The following is a 19,757-nucleotide window of genomic DNA, read 5'->3' on the forward strand; positions in this document are numbered from 1 at the left end:
GAAGAAATCAAAGATGACAGTGTCTGCACTTAATTTAAATAGTAAGGAAGACACAGCCTGTGTTTTATTATATTGTCTTTATGGGACAAATTGTAATTCCCTACTTTTACTTAATATTCACCAGAAATGCCAGCCCCAAAGAGCGGATCTTCTCCCGATGATTCAGAGTCCAACATGAATATATCAGAAGAGGACGGGGAGGACCTGCCTTCCAAAACATCACCAGCTACCCATAAACTTACCCTCAAAAGGGGACATGTCAGAGAAACAACAGCACCCCCACGGACTAAGAAAAAACTGTCGGATTCTGTCGAAGGGGGAAACATTTTTGACAGGTCATCCAGTTCCCCTCCAAAGGATTCTACGTCCGACCCACCTGTTAAAAAAGCCAAGCTCCTAAATGCCTCAAGTGCCTCCTGTGGAGAAGCTCTGTCACAGAAAGTGAACGCTAAGGTTTCCCTGAAGCGGGCAGCCTCCACAGATTCCGAGGATGAAATGAGTAGTGATGGAAGCAAAACGGACATCTTTAAAGAGAGAGATGATGGTGACAAGGCTCGCTGCGTCAGGCAATATTCAAACCGGGTTAAAGCCAAGCGCAAGGCTGAAGAGTTACCTTCTACGCCACAGGAGAGAAGCCAGGATTCAAGCGCTGCACCTACGGTTACTGTGCAGATGGACCACGATTATGGTAGAGCGTCAGACACAGTAAGCACTCAAAACTTAAATGATGGTAATTCTGATATTCAAGAGAAAAACAACCAGTTTGTCAATCAAGAATCCTTGGTCCACTCAACACAATCAGAGTCCAATGAAATTTTAACCTCTGCAGAAGAGAGCTTAAAAACAGACTCTCAGTTTCAATGTACATCAGTTAAAGCCGAATACAACCCAAATTCCCTTGTGAACGATGCATCTCATAGAGAAGGTTCCAACTGTGCAGCAGTTCCAGAGGACTGCATTACATCTGCAGCAGTGGTAAATGAACACAAGAATGTAGTGCAATCCGTCATAAGCCAAAAGGACTCTGGCGATGTAAGCCAGGTTTTATTATCAGCAACACTGAACTCCAGCACCGCAGAGGCCAATCCAGGCTGTCAAGAAGAGCCACAGGCAGGCGAAAGGGCAGCCTCAGGTCAGAGCAGTATGTGCAGTGAAACTGCCACCAAACATTCAGACAGCCAGCCTGTGGAAACAACCGCTTCATCCGATGGCCCCCTGGAGACTCGGATGGACCGCAGTGTCAGGGAGGATCCGAAATCTGAGTCCCTGCAGCATTGCGTGAGTCACGACGTGCCAGATACAACCACAGGCTCATTTGATGGTGACCACAAAATTGTCTGTGACCCCGGAGAAGGCGAAAGGAAAGAAGTTGGGTCACATTCTGCCCCCACTCTCGCTGTTCCTGGCACTGCATTGGATGTGATGGTCAGGAGCACCGACAGCACGACTGAAGATGCTGAGGCTGTCGGCGAGCAGCACCAAACAGAGATGGACTCAGCCAGCGAGCCAAAGATAGACACCGACCGCCAGCCTGACTCAGCTCAGAAAGAGGATTTGCAAATCGACGAGAGCTATGAGTGTTCTGGCCACCCTGGGGAAGTTACAGAAGAGACTGACCATGAACGGGCTTCCACACCAGGTACACAAATAAAAATGGACGCAAAGCCATCAGGACAGGATCTGTCTAATGGAGCAGCTCTAGAGGAATCTGAAATAACTACAGATTCCAATGAGCACAGTGAGATCAATTCAACAGTGGAACATCAAGACAACATGAACCTTGATAACTCCAGTGGGCCAAAGAGTCCAGTGACTGCAGGGACGGAGAGCTTTGATTCTGACTGTACAGCAGAAGCACAAAACCAGGACAGAAAAGATACAGAAGAACCTGAAAGAGACGTGTCTGCTGGGGATCATGACATGGTTCCTGAACATTCTGAGAAGACGACTGAAGCGACGCCAGAGAGTTCCAGTCCAGATGCCAGTGAGCATGCCGTTGACGGATGTGATGAAGTCCAGAATCTTCCTGTTGTTTGTCAGAGCAAACAAGATGGAGGACCAGAGGTGCCGTCAGAGGACACGTCAAATGCTGCAGCTACGTATGAAGCCCAAGAATTAACCCAAGCTGCTGCGGATATTTCAGAGAGGGTTGAGCATCCTCCCAAAGTCCAGCCTCTGGAGGATCATGGAAGTGACAGCTTGGTTCCAACAGAATCTGCCAGTCCTACTACAACTCAGCGGGATATAGATTTCCAGACGACGGCAGCTTCGGAGGAGATCTGCACTCCAACAGAGGCCACTGAAGTCGCTGTGCGGAAAGAACTCACCGCCGCCACTCATGAGTGTGAGGAAGACAAGGACACAAAGATGGCAGAGTGTGAGAGTGCTGCTGGGATTCAGCAAGAAGATCAGGTGGAAGCAGCACCAGAGGCAGTTGCTGGAATACAAAGCTACAAAAACGCAGGAATCAACGTTTGGTATCAGGAAAAAGACGTAGATGGTGACGCGACGACAGACGACTGCGCTGTTATTCAGATGGAGACTACGTCGGCACCTGCAGGGGATTTACAGAGCTGTCAGAACCTGGTGGCGAACGACCTCAACGGGGCAGGAGGGGGAAAAGAGGTGACGAGCGAGTGTTGCGATGGTGAAAAGGAGGAAGTCAAGCATCCCCAACTTCAAACAGACATGGAACCTTCAGCAACAGCAGGGGAAATCTCTGTGGCGTCATCCACAGCAGAGGTCGACCGACCCCAGGGCCCTGGTGTCACCAACCCCGACACAGAAGTTCAAGAAAATCCAGTGACTGAAGCCTTGGAGACTCGATACACAAGTGTGGATACTGCAGACTCGCTAGGAAACATAGGAAGTGCAGCAGAGGAGGAGATGACGTCTTATCAGCGGTCTAGAGTGGAAGCACAAAGATCCGATAACCTGGAGATCAGTGACCTCAGCACAGATGTTCAACAAGATCTTGTAAGTGAAGGTGAGGGGAGCAAAAGGGATGAAGATAAAATGACCAGAGAAGAGCGCGACAGTGTCGCACAGATGCTCATGGAAGCAGCAGCAGAGGAGGTTTCTGACTCGCCGTGTGTGGAAGCTCAAAACCACAAGGGAAGGAAGATCAGAGAAGGTGATTCGGGAGTATATCAAGATGTGGGGAGGGAAGGTGATGAAGACACACCCGTGACTGAATGTGCTGATATTTCAGAGGTAACGATGCCAAACCCAGAGGAACTTTCCAGTCAGACTGTGTTAATGCAAAGCTGCCAGAGCGTGGAGGTGTCAGAAGTCCATGGAGAAGAAGAAAAAGTGAGCGAAAGTTGTGGTGCTAAGGTGGACGAAGATGTTCTTGCAGCCGCTTCTATCAGCGTTCCAGAGCCTCAGATGAGCACAGAAGATTCAGAAAGAGCAGAGGAGATTCCTACTACAGTGAATGGAGAAGACCTCAGAAGTCTAGAGCCTCATGAACTGGCTGCAAGCCTTCAAAATAATGAAGTAGATGGTCAGAATACAACTGATCGCATTCATGTTCCAGAGGCTCAAACAACAATGGAAACAAGTGCACCACCGGAAGAGACGCCCAGTCCATCACCTACAGAAGACCAAAGCTGTGGACATGTGGAGATGTTAGAACTGGACAAAGGTGTTAAAGAAGATGGAGTTGAGCACAAAGTAACTGAAAACCTGTCAGTGACTGAATGTGTCACTCATCCAGATTCTCAAATGAACATAGAAGCTTCAAGAGTACCAGTGGAAGTTCCTTCTCCACCACCTACAGTAGAAATACAGAGCAGAGAGAAGGTGGAGATCATGGGCCACAGCTCAGAAGTAAAGGAGACGACAGACAACGTCAGGATGGAGTCTAATTCCACATCAATAGAGCCGCTACGGAGTGACGAAGAGCCCGGTCGACCGAGCAAAGAGTTTGAACCGGATCTTTTGACTGCGACTTGTGAGAGTAAAGTGGATGGAGATGCATTTGCTGCTGAGCGTGTCAGCGTTCCAGAACCTCAGAAGATGGAAACCACGGCAGCGACAGAGGGAATTTCAAGGCGACCACCTACACTGGACACAGGAGAGGTGTGTGAACTCGGCACGGATGTTCCGAATGACGTGGCGAGCGCAAGTTTGGAAAGTAAAGTAGATGAAGACAGTGGCCCTGCTGGAAGCGTGGACATTCCAGAGGCTCCAGTGGAAACTACAGCAACACAGGAACACATCAGCAATGTGGCATCTGCAGTGGAACAGGACTGCCAAGAAGCCGCTGGTGATCCTCCTCATGCTTCAGTGTGTGACATTAATGAACCCCCCACTGTAGCTGCTTCAGAAAATAACGAAGACACGGGGTCAGGTGACGAGAACGTGCAGGTGGACGCAATATGTGGGTCAGGAGAGGGGCTCGGCTCTGCACTGGATGAGGAAGCTAAGATGCAAGTGACACAAGCTGATGGAGAGCCTGCAGTGGTTTCCACAGAGCAGCCTGATGCAGGACGCAAGGGGGGAAGTGAACAAAGAGAAGTAACGCTGCTCGTTTTTGCCAGCGGCGAAGCAGTTCCGCCGTTAGAAGAGCAGGTCGAGATGATTGCGCAGCCAGAGGAGGAGCTTCAAGCCATCCAGGTGGTGTATGAGCCCATCAGCAGCCCAGAGAGCAGCGACGATAGAGATGTCCCTGCAGCGTCGCAGAACCACGTTGGGTTTTCTGTACTGGGGATGGAGGAGACCGTCCAACAAACGGAAGGAGGACCATCAGCTGATGGCAACATCACAGCTGTAAATAATACCGAACAGCAAAGTCAGGTCCCAGACAGCCAAGAGGAGGAGATGAGGGGGGAAAGCCCAGATGTGCCTGACAGTTGTGCCTCCGTTGGAGCAGAGCAGAGCGGGAAAGTCAAACAAGTCGCTGTGATCAGCTCCAGCGATGACATCAGGATGCCTGAAGGCCAGGTGGACGGTGCAGTCGAAGGAAGTGAAAACAGATACGCAGACCGCTCCAGCGCTGCAGAATCTTCTGAAGTGGTCCACGAGGTCGCCGGCCTCCCGGAGGGCGCGGTCCTTACCGTGGCAGAAACCACAGCCACTACCATGTTTGCCATACCAGACAGCACATCAGAGGAGTACGTGATCCTGGAACCGGTGCCGCAGAGCGAAATTAACTTTGATATTGTGACTCAAGCAGCAGCCGAGTCGGGGCTCTCTGTCCCGTTCGCGGCAGAGGCGAACGCAGGCGTCGCACAGGGTGACGTGATGAACGGACCCCGAGTGATGGTTCTCTCAGAGGCAGAAGCTCCCCGGTCTCAGGCGCCAGATGCCACAGAGGCACTAAACCAAAAAATCATTTCACCTGCAGAAAGTGATGTTCAAAATTCTGACCCTCACCAGCCACCATCGGCTCACACGCTGGATCTTGATACGTCAGAGGTCGATGCACATAAGACCAGTCAGGATTGTCCTTCAGTGACAGTAGATACTAATGAAGTGAACTTGGGTATACAAGAAGTGCAGATTCTGGAGGATATGGAGATCGGACGCGAGGTTGTGCTGGCAGAGGAGGACAATGAGGAAGATGGAGATGTTAGCATCATAGGAAAGACCCAGAAAAAAGCAGAGCCGGCGCCTCCTGAGGTGAAGCTCGATGAGGAAAATAAGAATGAAGACTCTTCTGGGTCCAAGTTGAAACAAAACACCACTGCCGAGAAGGTTGGAGGCGAGAAAAGGGAACCTGAGGAAGTTAAACCCAAGAAACAACAGATGAACACGCAAGCCAGGACCAAAGCTCGCCTAGCGGCCTTAGCTGAGCAGAAGGCTGCAGCGGCTAAGAAATCAGCAAACAGGCACCAACTCAATCTCCTAGCGCTCTGCCAGGAAATTGCAGAGGACATTGAAACAGACAGCATGCTACTGAAAAAGATCGAGGAAGAAAAGCAAGCTGCCGCTGCAGCGGCGGCAGCCGCAGCGGCAGATGTGGCATCTAAGCATGAAGCCAGCGAGGAGAGTCCACATGCTAACGCACAGGCTAATGCAGACACTGCTCCCGCTTCGGCTCCCGCGGGGCCAGAGGCTCCTCCCGCCCCCGCTGATGAGGTGTCTCCGACCCAGCCTCCCGCGGCCGACGCCACCGAGGCTAAACCTGCCGACGAGCCCCCAAAGAGACGTTTCTTCATCTCGCAAGTGTCCGTGCCGCTGAAGGCCCATGAGAAGAAGAAACTGACCAGATATCAGAGATTAAGACAAGTGGAACTGCAGAGGGAGAAGATGTCTTGGGCACGCGTGAAGAAACTTAAGTCTGACCAAGCCAATCAGATGTTTTCAGACATCGATTGGCAGGAACCTCTTAACGCCTTTTCTCAGTTTTCCATGAACCCTGTGGCAAAAGCTCCTCCGCCCGTACCCGGCCCGGCAAAAACCCCACCCCCGAGCGTTGCTTCAACGAGCAAATCTGAAACACCAACCAAAGACGTCTCCAAGGCTGACCCGCCCAAGGATGAGCCTGTTAAAACGGAACCAATCAAACCAGAACCAGTCAAAACGGAGCCCATTAGAACAGAAGCAACCGAAGCTGAGCCCACCAAAACGGAACCCGCTAAAAGTGAAGAAGCTAAATCGAACCTTGCCAAGCCTGAAGCTGCTAAAAGCAGCCCTCTGAATGCGGAAGTTCGTAGATCCACAAGGCAGACGAAGGCTCAAGCTTCGAAAGAAACTCCAGCCCCAGGACCTTCCCCAAAAGTGACCAGATCGGCAGCTAAGAAGAAGCTCCCCGCGGTGCCCCCCCCCATGCCCAATGGTCTAAATGCTCAAAAGCAGAGCCCTGTTGAGTACAAGCCATACAAACCCAAGCCCAAGTACTCCTTTGAAGACTTTGAGCTGGACGATGACCCCGTGCCAGTCGCCCCAGCCAAGGCCAGTCCCCGTCCCCAGCAGGCCAGACCAAACCTTCAGCAGGTCCCCACAGCTCAGTCCAAGCCCGGGTTGCCAGCACAGCCTCCCAGTCAGACACTACTCAAAACGCGGACTGCACCTGCCGGCCAGGACTCCGCTCCATCAATGTCTGCAGTCGCAACGAAGCCCCCGGCGAACGCGCCAGCCGCCGCCGCGGGCTCTTCCAACGCCGCTCCTTCCGCTAAACCTCCGTTAAAACCTTCTGCTTTGAGCCCGCCTCCGTCTAAAGCCTCCTCAGCTCCGGGTCAGTCCAGGCCGGCCGCTTCCCCTCTGTTAAAGCCCAGCCCGGAGGAGAGGCGGCTCAGTCCGGGCGGTCCACCTCGGCGACGTCATCCACGTGTGCTGCTGCTGGTCCGCCGCCGGAGAAGACCGTCACCCCGCCATCAGCAGAGCGCAGCAAGGTAAGAAGAGATTTCTCTTGTAAGCTGTGGCTGAATCAGTGGGCGAATGAGAACTGTCTCATCTCCATTTTGAAGGATGCAACCAGTTCGCCTTCATCGGCTCCCCCCTCTCGAGTTTCTCCAGAAGGGAAGTTGGAAATGCCGGATGCCAGTAAACGGTGTGAGGAAAAGCCCTCAGGTGAACATCACTGTCCATTTACACTGAGTTATTTCGATTTTCACCATAGTTAGTGCAGGTTCGGACTGTTTTAGGGTCGTCTGAGGCCAACAGTTCTCACTTTTTACGCAAATCCTACCTTTGCTGCAGCCGATGGCGCGGCTCCTTTAAAGAATGCGCCAGCAGAGAAGATGGAAAGTAAGACCCACGATGGCAGGACTCCCCTCTCTGAAGCTAGTCTACAGAAAGAACTCAAGAAACACAGGGAGGCTGACAAAGATGGCACCCAAACCATTATTGTGAGTGAACAGCAGCGCTGCACCAAATCTCTTCAGGATGTGATCAATATTTTAGTATTCGCTTCTTGTCCAGCGTCTGCGGAGCGGCTCGGTGTCAGACTTCACTGCAGGCACTTCGAACCCTGACTGTCAGACCGACATGAAGGAAATCTGACTTGTTGGCTCAGGGATTTTAGTTTTGTTTTCCCGTTGTTTCCGCAGGACGCGGGGCAGAAGCATTTCGGCGCCGTCGGCTGCACCGTGTGTGGAATGCTGTACTCTGCTGCCAACCCCGAAGACGAGTCCCAGCACTTACTCTTTCACAACCAGTTCATCAGCGCGGTCAAATATGTGGTGAGGGAGCGTTTCCTGCGCTAACATCTCATTATTGGTCTTGGCGTCTTCTAAGGGGTTAGAATTTAGGTGATATGCAAATGTGTTGATGGTTTTGGGCCATTTGAGCTCAAAAAGAAGCTAATGTCTGCACATTTACAGAGTTAACCGTCACCTAAATGCGTCATTCTCTCCATCGTTTGTCAGGGGTGGAAGAAAGAGAGGATTCTGGCCGAGTATCCCGATGGCAAGATCATCCTCGTCTTGCCCGATGATCCCAAATACAGTCTGAAGAAGGTACTCTTCACCCACAAACCAAATCTCAGCTTGCGCTGATAAAACAGGATATAAACTGGTGGATACACCTCATTCAAATCATTTTTGCCAGGTGGAGGAGATCAGAGAGGTGGTGGACAGTGACCTCGGCTTCCAGCAGGTGGAGACCAAGTGTCCCTCTAAGACCAAGACTTTCCTCTTCATCTCCAGTGACAAGAAAGTGGCCGGATGCCTCATTGCCGAGCACATAGAGGAGGTGAGAGATCGGGGGCAGGAAGCACAATAGGGGAGACGTTAAACAGTCCCGGCATCATGTCCTGACCCATGTGAGCGCCTGCAGGGCTACAGAGTGATCGAGGATCCTGTGCCGGAGGGTTCAGAGGGGGAGAAGCTGATGTTTGAACGTCAGAGAGCTTGGTGCTGCTCCATAACGCCGGAGCCGGCCATCTGCGGCATCAGCCGCATCTGGGTGGTCAGCATGATGAGACGCCAGGGCATCGCCTCGCGCATGCTCGACTGCCTCAGGTACGAGCCTGTTCAGGGAGCGCCACGCGTGTTACACCGGCAACAACCAAAGTCTGACTTAAACATTTGATTTTACAGGAACAACTTTGTGTTCGGCTCCTACCTGAGCAAGGACGAGATCGCCTTCTCCGACCCGACTCCCGACGGAAAGCTTTTTGCCACCAAGTATTTCGGCACGTCGCAGTTTTTAGTTTATAACTTTGTCAGCGGAACGAGCTCGTCCCAGCCCAAAGCCGGGACACTATGACGGCCGTCAGGACAGCAAATTATCCAGATCCCTGAAAGTTTGATGCAGAATTTCAATACTACAAAGTAAAGCTAATTCCTCGGACAGGATATATATTGGTTTAAATCTCAGGATTAAAACAACAAGGCTGTTGTTGAAAAATGTTATTAATCCACCCTTTAATCCCCCACCTGAAATATTTTCTTTAATCATATTATATAAGCAACAGGTTGATTTCAGTATAGACTTCCACTGCATGACCAGGCCGCAATATTGATTAAAAAAAAAGAGCATTTCATTGATTGATCATGTGACATAAACCAGATATTTTAGACCTCTGTCATTATGTTTAGTATATTTTTTAAATACATACATTGTAAACGTGTACGTTGCTTTTTATGGTCAACCTTTCTACTTTACTGTGGCGTTTGCCATCATCTCAAATTGTACTGAAGCAGAGTTTGGAGGGTCTCTCGTTAATTTTGGCTCTTTCCACGGCGTCGGTCCCGTTTCACTGTCACTTGTGAGATGAGGTCAGGGCTGAGGCTCCTTCCTAGAGGACGGGTGAGTTAGAGGTGTAGCTCGGGCATTAGTCATGTGACCACCTCACCTGAAATGTTTAGTTTTCCAAGCTGAGCCATATACTGTAACCATTTAGCAGGGCACTGTAGCCTAAACTGTATCCAGTGATGTTTTTTTTTATTCCACTAAAGCTTTATTGTTTTTGTTTGTGCTTGAATGGAAAAAAGCTCTTTCTCTTACATTAGTGTAGAGTATCACCCTCCTATTAGTGGCAACAAATGTATATCGAGTTAGATCAGCGTATTTTTTAACTGGGTGAGTATTGAGGAGTGAGCACGGTTTAACTGGTCGGGTATTGGAGTGACGCAACACTGTGATCAAGTTCAGCCTGCACGACATTTTCCGGAGCGATCTACAGGAAGGGTTGCCTTTCTCAACTGATTTCCGCTATTTTAATCCATCCCTCGTTTTTTTTGTTCTTTATTATATAAACACTTGCTTTTAGAAGGATGTGCCGTGTAAGAAAAGAACCTTGATTTATACGAAGCGGTTATGTAAATATTTATTTAATTAATAAACAGTTAAAAGTTTTTGTTCTGGCTATATTGTAGTGGCGTCTACTGACATCTAGTGGACGTTGTTGTTAATGCGCGCTTCAAGGTGGGAACGTTTCGGTAGGTTCATAGTATTTTCTCTGGTTTCCTCTGTCCTCGCAAATGTAAACACTCCTTTCTTAGGCACATTCCTCGACACTCCTGTCACAACACGGAGCAACACGATGGCAACTTCTGAGAAGCAAAACAACCTTAGAACAACACGGATACTTCCTCCGGCAGAGAGTGAGAAAACAACCGGCCTCTGCTCCTCCTCGCAGGTCTGATGCTAATCAGCTGGAGAAGACTGGACTTGGGCTTCCTAAAGTGTCCGAAGCACTCAAAACCAGTCACTTTGACCTTTTCCTGACCAAAGGATTGTCTCGATCAGCTGAGTTTCACCCCCGAGAGCCGAGAGAAAACAACAATTTGGAAACGCATATTTATTTTCAAATACAAATTTCTTTTTACAAAAGAGAGCTGCCACATTGAGAACCATTTCTGCTAATTCTAACGATTATATTGGTGTTGAGCTACCTCTAATAAGTCGTGGAATAAATCAAGCAACACATCTGGGTTGAACTTTCTACAATCTGTACACAACCGGCTTCACATCCAGTTTGTTAGACCCTATAACCAGAACTACTTAAATAACCTATGGTCACCTGAACTGTTAAAAAAAAAAAAAATCCCAACAAAAAACAGGATCTGTTAGCTGGGTGGGGATTGGCCTTGTTGCCTGACATCTGCAGGGACTTGAGCTGTTTTAAGAGCTTTAAAATGAGATTACAGTAAGCTCTGGGTACCTGTTGACAGGCAAGGAACCTATGAAAAGAGCTGCCCTGGAGCGTGCATGGCAAACACAGATTTATCAAGGAAACACGTGGACTTAAACAAGGGGCAGAAACTGACACAAGCCAGCCCCCCCACATTAGCAGTTAGCGGTTAGCTCAAAGGAGTTGCCGTACGGTAGCTCGTTGTGCCAAGTGTATGGCAACGTCAGAGTTTAGGCACCAAAGTCAGCGTAGCCCAGGCGTTAGGGTCGTCCCTACAGGATGGGACAGTTCTGACCGCAGAAGTCGTACAGTAAGTCCAGCACGTCCGGCTCAGGAACCCTTCTGCTCACGACACCGTGGCCTCGCACAGGCTGTGCAACCACCGGCTCGCCATCTGGAGGCAGCTCTACCAGTGGGTGCACTTTATTATCCATCTTCTTAAAGTCGGTAATGCCAACAGCTGGCAGCGTGCCGTTCCTCTCTGCCCCCCTTTTGGCGTCCTTCGACTGGTCCTTGGTGACTGCGTCGCCGTTGGCGGTGACCCTGCTAGCTGTGCTCGGCTCCTCCTGACACACATCTGACTCATTGGCATGGGGTAAAGAAAAGTAGGTGCACTTCCTCTGGAGAGTGTTCCTGTCCTCCCGTTCAAGGAGCGTATATGGAGTCTTCTGTTCTGAATCCTGTATTATTTCCTCGGCCTGAGGGGGGGCTGTGATACCCTGATTGATTCCAGCTGGGTCTGAAACACACTTTCTAATCAGCCTTTGTCCATTCTCGCTCTCGCCCGGCCTCACCTGGTTGCTAAAAGCCACACATTTTGTTGCTTCGCTTAGCGCATTAGTGGAATTGAAGTAAGATAAGTCAGAGTCTGCTTTGGATGGGATGTGGTGGAAAGGAGAGGAATTTCTGGAATGATCCTTCTTTTTTGGCCTGGGAGCAGATGGAGGCCTCTCGCCTGCTTCCTGTTCAGGATTAACGGCCTTCTTGCCGTAAAGCCTTTCGATTGTTCTTCTCACAAAGCCTTTACTGATGGATTTCTGCGCTGAGTCATCTTCAGCGCCGGATACGTCACTGGAAGTCTGAGATTGGTATCCGCCGCTCGGCGATGTCTCCGCTCGCAGGTCGGGCAGTTGCCATCTGGTGGCGGCGTTTCCTTGCTTGGTGTCCGTCACGCTCTTTGCCAGGAACATTTCCCTGATGGATTTGACCCGTGTCCCCTCGGGCGCCGCTGTCGTGATGCTGCTGGAGTCGTAGCTGAAAGACAACGACGACTGAGGGGCTGATCTGCTGGCTAGAGCCGACTTGGAGGTGGGGGATTCAGAACCCTCGTCATTCGAATGAAGGAGGGGGTTTCTTTCTGAGGAACACTTGACTGTAGGACGCGCTGTTGTCCTCATGGTTCTTTGGGCCTCAGCAACTTGTTTTTCTAGGAGGTTTACTCTCTCTGCGATGGTCTGGGCTATGACTTCTTCCTGAATTTGTCTGGCCACATATTCACAGGTTTCACCTTCAGACTCAACGTCCAGCAACGTTTTCTGATATTCTCTGCTGCTGTATCCGCTCACGGTCAACCGTTCCTCTTCTGAACTCGAGTCTTTTTCATAGTACCTTAATTCCTCTTCCGTGGAGCTGCTAAACTTTGGTGCCTTTAACTCTGCATTAGCTAAACAGCTATCGTGGTCATTTCCAGCGTCCTCATCGGTACTGTATTGATGGCTATTTATCAGACTGCTCCTGTCTTTTCTGGTAGGCATGTGTTGATTCACGTCTTCTTCTTCGACCTCCATGGCGCTCTCCTGCTTTTCGAATGCATTTTTGACAACAGGCTTTGGTTCTGTACTCTGATCTTCAGCCAGATCTTCTCCTGAAACTGGTTCTTCCATATCTGAGCCATGAGCACTGGCTTCCACTTCTGCGTAGCCTGTTTGATTCAACCTTTCTGGTTCTAAGTTTGAGAGACTCGTATGCTCACGTGTCGATTCGCTCGCTGGGCTACTCGTCCTTACATTCAGTTCTACGTAGTAATTGAGCGCCGCTTGCTCTTCCTCCTCGGAGGGACATCCGGGGACAGAAGAGTCATCGCCTGCTCCGTTCTCATAGCTTGTCCGATCAGATTCCACCTCTGCTTCTCTCTGGTGTTCCTCTTCTGTACCTGACCCCTCATTTTCGGGGACAGTCCTGATCTCCTCTTTGTTCACCTGCAGCTCATTACTCTCCAACTCAAAACTGTCTTGTTGGATTGAAGGTCTCGGGCTGGCTTCATTTCGAGTTACACTACCTTTGTTCACTCCGCTGACATCCCTGATTGTCTCTGTATCATCACTGTCCCTTGTGACCTCCGCTGATAGGGAGGCTAGTTCCACTTTGAGCTCATGGGGTATGTCCAGATTATCCATGATCTCATCGATAGTATCACTGCGTCTTTCGGGAGCCTCCGCTCTGAATTCTTGCTCTGAATCCAGTGTTGAGCTGCAGCTCTGGCATTTAGTGCTGAATTCCTGGAAGCTCTTCCAGCTGTCCATGAGCTGCTTTGAAGCGGACTGCTGCAAACTCAACAATCGGCCATTTAACTGCTGAGAATCCTCAATAGCAGCGATTTCCCTGAGAGACTCGATCATTTCCAAAGCCCCGGTGCAGCTGACAGCGTTGGCGTTCAGCTCCCCCCTGCAATGATCAGTTATGCCGTCCTTCAAGGTCATGACAGATAGGAACACCAGGAGCACTTTAGAGGAGGAGCCAAACGTGGATGCTACGTGAGAGGAGAAGTCAGACATGCTGTTGGACCTTTCAAGGCAGGACGGGTGTCTACTCTGCAATATTTGTCTTATGGACTTTATCGAGTAGCAAAGTTCCTCAAGCACAGGTTTCGTATTTGGCTGATTTGCAACGTTAAATTGTTGTGGTTTGACCTGGCTTTCTGTTTTATCGCTCTGATCGGATGTTGATGTTGGCGTCGGTGGCGGCTGCTCGCCCTTTTCTTTGGACGATCTCCTTTGTGTCACATTTGCGTTATCCAACGAGGGATTTCGGCCGGGCATCATGTCACCAGACCTGTGTCTCACCGGCGGTGCCACCATGTCCAAAGACTGGGAATCAGGCAGTTCTGGTTGAGGACGCACCTGCTTTCTCTTGGTAGAGCTGCTAGCATTTGGGGTTATGTGCTTTTCTTCTCCAACGTGCGTCATTGTCTGAACACTTGGTGCTAAAGCTTCACTTGACAAAAGACTGCCCGCCGACATCCTCCCTTCTGATTCCAAACTTGCAGGGTACGCAGAAGAACAACGCGAAGGTCCGTTTTCTTGCAAAGGACCGTTGCTCGCCAGATGTGCGGCTCTTGTTTGTTGGATGTCGGGAAGTACAGTTTCAGCCGCCCCGTTGTTTGGAGTGGGCTGTGTTTCATCGCAGGATACGGTATATTTATCCAGACGAGCTTTTCTGAGGGACATTTTCCTGTCAAAAGAGAAATTACTGACCAAGGGAGCCCTTTGAATAGATGGAGTTCTTGATATTGGTGTGGAGGAACCATCAGACAACACAGATGTTGTGGTTTCTGATGTCCGGTCTACAGATGATGTCACCTTGTCACATGAAGGACTACTGGGTAATGGCTGATTTGATGATTGGCTAGCCCCCGACGAAACCCTGGAGAACACGTCGCTGGTTTCTGAAGGCATCAGACCCTCGTCATCATTTAAAAGCTCTGCCATGTCAGCCGGCGGAGGAGGAGAGGGCAGATCCATCGAAAGGAAAGGGGACGGCGCTGCGTCCTGAAGCGAGATTTTGATTGGATGCGATCTCCGTTCACTTTCTGTTGGCATCTTTTGAGTTTGTGGAATGTTTGAGTTGCAGCAGTGGTTGGAGACGGGCTGTATTTCCCCCAGATTGTTCTGAGCTGAGCTATTACAGAGCTCTGTGATTTGCTGCTGGTTTGACGTCTTCTCTGCCGATGGATTTGATGTTTTCGTTTCAAACGAGAGGATTCTTTGTTTTACAGAGGCTCTGCGCACCATATCGGGGAGCAAGTCCGTTTTCTGGGCTTGGCTCGTCTGCGCCTCTGAGGTCATCTCTAATTGTCTAACCACCTTTGCTACACTAATTCTCTGACTTTCCCCTTCTTCATGCGTGTGCTGCTGTGATTGCTCCAGCCACTTTTCCACATATTTGTTCGTAGCTGAGCCTAAGGAATCAAAGGTCAGCAGTGGGGCGGTTTCCCCATCATTTTGGTTCTTTGGCCGGCGTGTCGCTTGACTGGAATTATTGGGAACATCTTTCTTGTTTTCCTGGAGAGGAACCGTCTCACGGTCATCCATCTGTGGTGTTTGTGGCTTTCTCACCTTTGTGCTTTTTGCTGATCTTAATTTGTTCCCATAGCTTTTCCTAACAGACAGAGGTTTAACCTGCTTTTGTTTCTTTGATTTTTCTGCAGATTTTTCTTTCTGTCGTTTTCCTGGTGACAGAATTTGACCGTATTTGTTGGGAGCTTTTGGATTTGAGGCGATTCTCTTGTCTTTACCAACCTCCCCTTGCTGAGCCTCATGACTGCGTTTACTTAAATCCATTGCTTGAATTTCGCTAGCTTTGACCGTGGGCAGGAAGAGATCTGATGTTAGCGACATGCTCTCAGCTCTCCACATGCTAATTGACTCAGAAGCCGTCGAGGGTCTCCAGATGTCACTTTGAGGTTGTCCGTTTCCTGAAGGGAGCGTCCTACAGAATGGGTTCCCAGGGATGTTTGGAAGGAAGTTGTCCTGGCAGCTCTGCTGTTCGTATATGTGTAAGACGGTTTCTGCAACATCGTCTCCACTGGATTCGGTCTGCCGGAATTCAGCCATCCCTTCTGACTCAAACGCGCTTATGTTCCTGCTGTTGCCGTCCACCGATCCAAACCTCCGGGGTTTGGGCACTGGTTTGGTGCTCCTCTGCTTGAACATGCAGAACTGTTCAGTCATGGCCATGTGATCTGTCTGCTCTTTGTATGAGAAAGCAGTGATGGTACCTTCCTGGATCCCCTCTGCTGACACAGATGTCCTGCTTTCCACAGATGCCTGATTTTGCCTGATGGGACTATTTCCTGGTGTTGGAGTTCTCTGAGGAGACATCGGAACATCTTCACTAACGCTGTCACTCAAAGCTCCGTTGCACCTCGGCAGGGGCTCCTCGTCGTTGCCCTCACTTGTGCCATTTTCATTGGCGTCCGTTGCCGCGTTGGGACATTGTAAATCCAGTGAGTGAGATTTCACCAAGTCAATCTGCTCTGCTTCCGAGGCTGGTAACGAGTTCCCATTTGTCTGATTAGCTGCACTTGAGCGTGACAGCGTGGTCGTCCATTGGATGGTTTCCTCTTCCTTAATCGTCAGCCGTACCTTCATCTCCACTGTCATGGTACCATCTTGGTTTACCCGGAAGGACTTCTCGATGTCGTCCTCGGTGGGCAGCGTGCAGTCCCGCGCTTCAACGTCACCCTCCGCCACCGACTCCAAAACATGACGCGACCCGATACTGGCGGAGTTTGTGGGGTTGCTGGGCAGGTCGAATGAACTCTCCGTGATTGAGTCATGGATCCGATTCACGATGTACCTCTCGGAGGAGGAAGAGAACTTCCTCGACATGGGAGTGTATGAGAGAAGCTTCTTGTTACCTTGTCACCCAATCCCACAAAAATTATGTTCAAAATTGTCCAAAAATTCAGGAGGAAAGGCAGCCGATTTGTTTAAGGAGATCCAGGGGCCATGAAAGGAGAAGAAAAAAGAGTTAGAGAGATGGCACAACTACTGATAGCACCTGAAGAACAATATCCATCAGACAGATCCACGGTGTATGTAGGTCATCTGTGGTATTATGCATGATATCACGTCTCAGCACATTCTTCATCCCATGAGAGCAGGTGGATTACTGAAGGCCCGCTCAGTAGGGGCGCCTCTGTGCAACACTGTCGAATCACAAACTTTGTTTTAACCCAAACTTACGATTGAGAGCTTTCAGTCTTCTCGCTCTGTTAGGAGTTAGCTTTGCTGGCGCTTCGGATTTCTGTGCAATGTAGTTTGCAGGCCTGAAAGGTTCCCTGCCTGCAGCCACGACAAGCCCAGAGCACAATATCAACCCAGGGAGACCGTCCACCTGCAGTGGAGAAGGAAGATTTGTGTTTAATGATATGTGGCTGCACAGTTATCAGAAAACAGTGTGTGTGTGTGCGTGTGTGTGTGTGTGTGTTTGGGGGAACCTTCAATTTTAAGATATTTGGGAGCATCTTTGAAAATAATGCTTGTACTTATTCAGTCTAAATGTTAAAACGAGCCCTTGCAGCATTAGCAGCATTGAATGCACCATCGATCCTTGACCCAGAGCCTTACTGGACTGTACGTATCCCAGAATGCCTTTCTCCGTATTAGGGTGAGATGCCAAAGGAGCTTAACTCTTTCTAAACTCGTGCGATGGTTATTTACAGCTTTAAACCAGCCCAGTATGGGTCAATTAGAATGGCACAAAACCCCAAACATGTTATTGATCATAAAGGTTTTAGTGCTGTTCTGTTTAAAATTGCGTCATATATACTTTAATGAACCTCCACATCTCATCACCATGAAGCTAAGATGCTGCGGTGTTCCCGGTATTCAGCTAGTTCGAGAATTTCATTTCATGCGTGTCACGTTGATACTCACACGTCGGCCATCGAGCGTGTGAAGCTTCACCACATGGAACTGGATCGCCTCTGAAATATATTCCAGGATGGACTCAAAAGTGGGGGTTATCCTCTTGTCCAGCACCAGCGTGTGTTGGACAGTGGGGGCCCCATTGCGGAAAACCACGAGCCTCTTCGGCGTGCGCAACACGGCCCGCTCAGTCTTCCGGATCTTCTGGCCAGGGAACGACCTGGACTGGTGAACCATCCGACGGCGAGAGCTGACAGGCCGGGCGTGATACCAAGGCGGGAGCTTCCTCCTCACCAGCGCGAGGTTGATGGGCTTCACTTTCCGCATGTCGGAGCAGATGTAGGACTTCCCATCCTCCAGCTCATCCAAGGTGTTGACCGCATGCACCCCGTGGGGAGTGGTGATGTTCCTCACCCCGAAGGGCAGGGGGACCTTTTTGGAGAGACTGTCGAGCAGCGCGTCGAAGGTCTTGAAGGTGCGGTTGTTGATGACCATGCACTGGCCGCCGAACTGAGGATCTCCGCTTTTGTAGAAGCAGACCCGCTTCGACAGGATTGGATCGGTGACGCTTTGGTGGCGCGGAGTTCCGAATGAGCGCCCGCTCCCCGACGACTGGTCGGGGAGGAACCGCCGAAGACTCGGTTCATTCATCGTCACTGATTGGCTGGAAGAGAAGTTGGATCATTAAAATGATAAAACCGGCTTCCTTCATGAATCGGGATGCTCGCGGCGCCGATCCGAGTGATTTGAGATGTGTTCTCTGACAAACATATGGTGTTTACTTCCATCAGGCCGGGTGACGTCAACTCTGGACCACCTGCCGCGTGAGTAGAATTCACTAGTGAGCAAGAAGTTTGGGAAGATTTGAGGAGATTATCGCTGTTTACGCCACTAGTTTGTTTTTTTCATTAATAATGATGTAGCAACACAATTTGTGATGCTTTTTAAAAATAGAAAATAGAAAAATAAAATGAAAGTCACATAGTATCATTTCTTTATACCTTAAAGTCTTTAAAAGGTATTTATTATAGATTATTGAAATAAAACTTCTGCAATTTCACATTATTCATCCAGCAGTTGTATTGTCTTTACTGATTAACATTTGTAGTTCGGCTTTAACCTCGTTACGCTCCAAATGCTAAAAATGTAGCACAGATTTTACAGATTACATCCCGATGAGCAAATTTTGAATGGACTCACCCGTTCAGTCATCGTGGATTTCCAAAGGATCCGTGGGACCTTTGTCCGTGCTCTACACGTCGAGCCGACTGCCCAGCGACGGTTTATTTCCAGAGACACCATCACAGTTAATTTGCTTAATCTTTGCTGAAAGTTAATCTCCACTGCCAGCGCAGGCCTTGGAAATCCTCTTGAGGAAAGGTGTGACACACAGATGGAGGCAGAGCCCAACAAAGATCCGGAGGTGGAACTCTTGGGTTGTATTGTTACAGCAGGAATAGTGAGTTTCATTTAGTCGAAGCTTTTTCCGGTGAATAAACTGTCAAATTTAATTAACTTCATGGTAACGGAGAAGCAGATGGTGAATCGGTGTAACGTCTGTGTAATCTCACCGAGGGTCTCTTCTGATAAGAATTAGGTAGAACCCTGATCCATGATAGCATACCCCCGATAACAGCATCAATTTTGCTGTGTTACACCTGTGTCCACATTTGTGTTTGCCCTATGCAGGAGTCAGGACAGGACCTTTCCAAAATATTCCTTTGATGCCATAAAACCGCCACAGCACCCCCCCAAAAACATGTCAATTAAGTTTAGAAGGGTAGTGGAGCCAGATTATGTTGAGTCGTATTACTGAGGGTATTAGCCTGATGTGTTTATGCTAACCATACTGGACGTTACATAACAAGTACCTTAAGAGAGACTATTCCTGTAGTAAAAAAGGATTAGCCTGCAAGAGCTAACTCCGTTCCGGAGTGAAGCAATCAAAGGTTATACACTCAAAAAGTTATTAGGTTTCAGTTGAATGATACTGTTGAGTTCTGGGGCGATAAAAAAAACAAAAAAAACCCCACAGGTGAGTACAAAAGAGCTGTAGGAAAGAATTCAGGAATGCTACAGGA

The 19,757-nt window shown here is 49.4% G+C and overlaps 2 protein-coding genes across 2 annotated transcripts; one reads left to right on the plus strand and one right to left on the minus strand.

Moving 5' to 3' along the window:
- The first annotated feature begins 124 nt into the window (after nucleotides 1-124).
- Nucleotides 125-10,247, plus strand: LOC130514251 (uncharacterized). Its single transcript, XM_057013737.1, has 8 exons — nucleotides 125-7,340; nucleotides 7,416-7,518; nucleotides 7,593-7,796; nucleotides 7,998-8,129; nucleotides 8,316-8,405; nucleotides 8,497-8,640; nucleotides 8,725-8,909; nucleotides 8,988-10,247. The coding sequence occupies exons 1-8, from the start codon at nucleotides 127-129 to the stop codon at nucleotides 9,154-9,156; spliced, it is 8,241 nt and encodes a 2,746-aa protein (XP_056869717.1). The 5' UTR covers nucleotides 125-126; the 3' UTR covers nucleotides 9,157-10,247.
- A 431-nt stretch (nucleotides 10,248-10,678) lies between these two features.
- Nucleotides 10,679-18,981, minus strand: LOC130513706 (oxygen-regulated protein 1-like). The gene is made up of 4 exons (XM_057012651.1): nucleotides 18,877-18,981; nucleotides 17,686-18,340; nucleotides 16,993-17,143; nucleotides 10,679-16,664 (listed from the first exon to the last, which is right to left on the minus strand). Exons 2-4 carry the CDS (start codon nucleotides 18,325-18,327, stop codon nucleotides 11,299-11,301), a joined length of 6,159 nt encoding a protein of 2,052 aa, XP_056868631.1. The 5' UTR covers nucleotides 18,328-18,340; nucleotides 18,877-18,981; the 3' UTR covers nucleotides 10,679-11,298.
- Nucleotides 18,982-19,757: the final 776 nt, after the last annotated feature.

Source organism: Takifugu flavidus, chromosome 17, assembly GCF_003711565.1.
Source record: "Takifugu flavidus isolate HTHZ2018 chromosome 17, ASM371156v2, whole genome shotgun sequence".
NCBI lineage: Eukaryota > Metazoa > Chordata > Actinopteri > Tetraodontiformes > Tetraodontidae > Takifugu > Takifugu flavidus.

What these genes read in the sequence shown, in the direction of transcription:
- LOC130513706 (XM_057012651.1), bottom strand. Translation starts at nt 18,327, where the DNA reads ATGAATGAACCGAGTCTTCGGCGGTTCCTCCCCGACCAGTCGTCGGGG. An exon ending in ACACGCTCGATGGCCGACGT is followed by an intron (nt 17,144 to 17,685) that starts GTGAGTATCAAC and finishes TCTCCACTGCAG; the next exon opens with GTGGACGGTCTCCCTGGGTT. An exon ending in AAGACTGAAAGCTCTCAATC is followed by an intron (nt 16,665 to 16,992) that starts GTAAGTTTGGGT and finishes TTGGGTGACAAG; the next exon opens with GTAACAAGAAGCTTCTCTCA.
- LOC130514251 (XM_057013737.1), top strand. Translation starts at nt 127, where the DNA reads ATGCCAGCCCCAAAGAGCGGATCTTCTCCCGATGATTCAGAGTCCAAC. An exon ending in ATGGCACCCAAACCATTATT is followed by an intron (nt 7,797 to 7,997) that starts GTGAGTGAACAG and finishes TTGTTTCCGCAG; the next exon opens with GACGCGGGGCAGAAGCATTT. An exon ending in TCAGCGCGGTCAAATATGTG is followed by an intron (nt 8,130 to 8,315) that starts GTGAGGGAGCGT and finishes ATCGTTTGTCAG; the next exon opens with GGGTGGAAGAAAGAGAGGAT.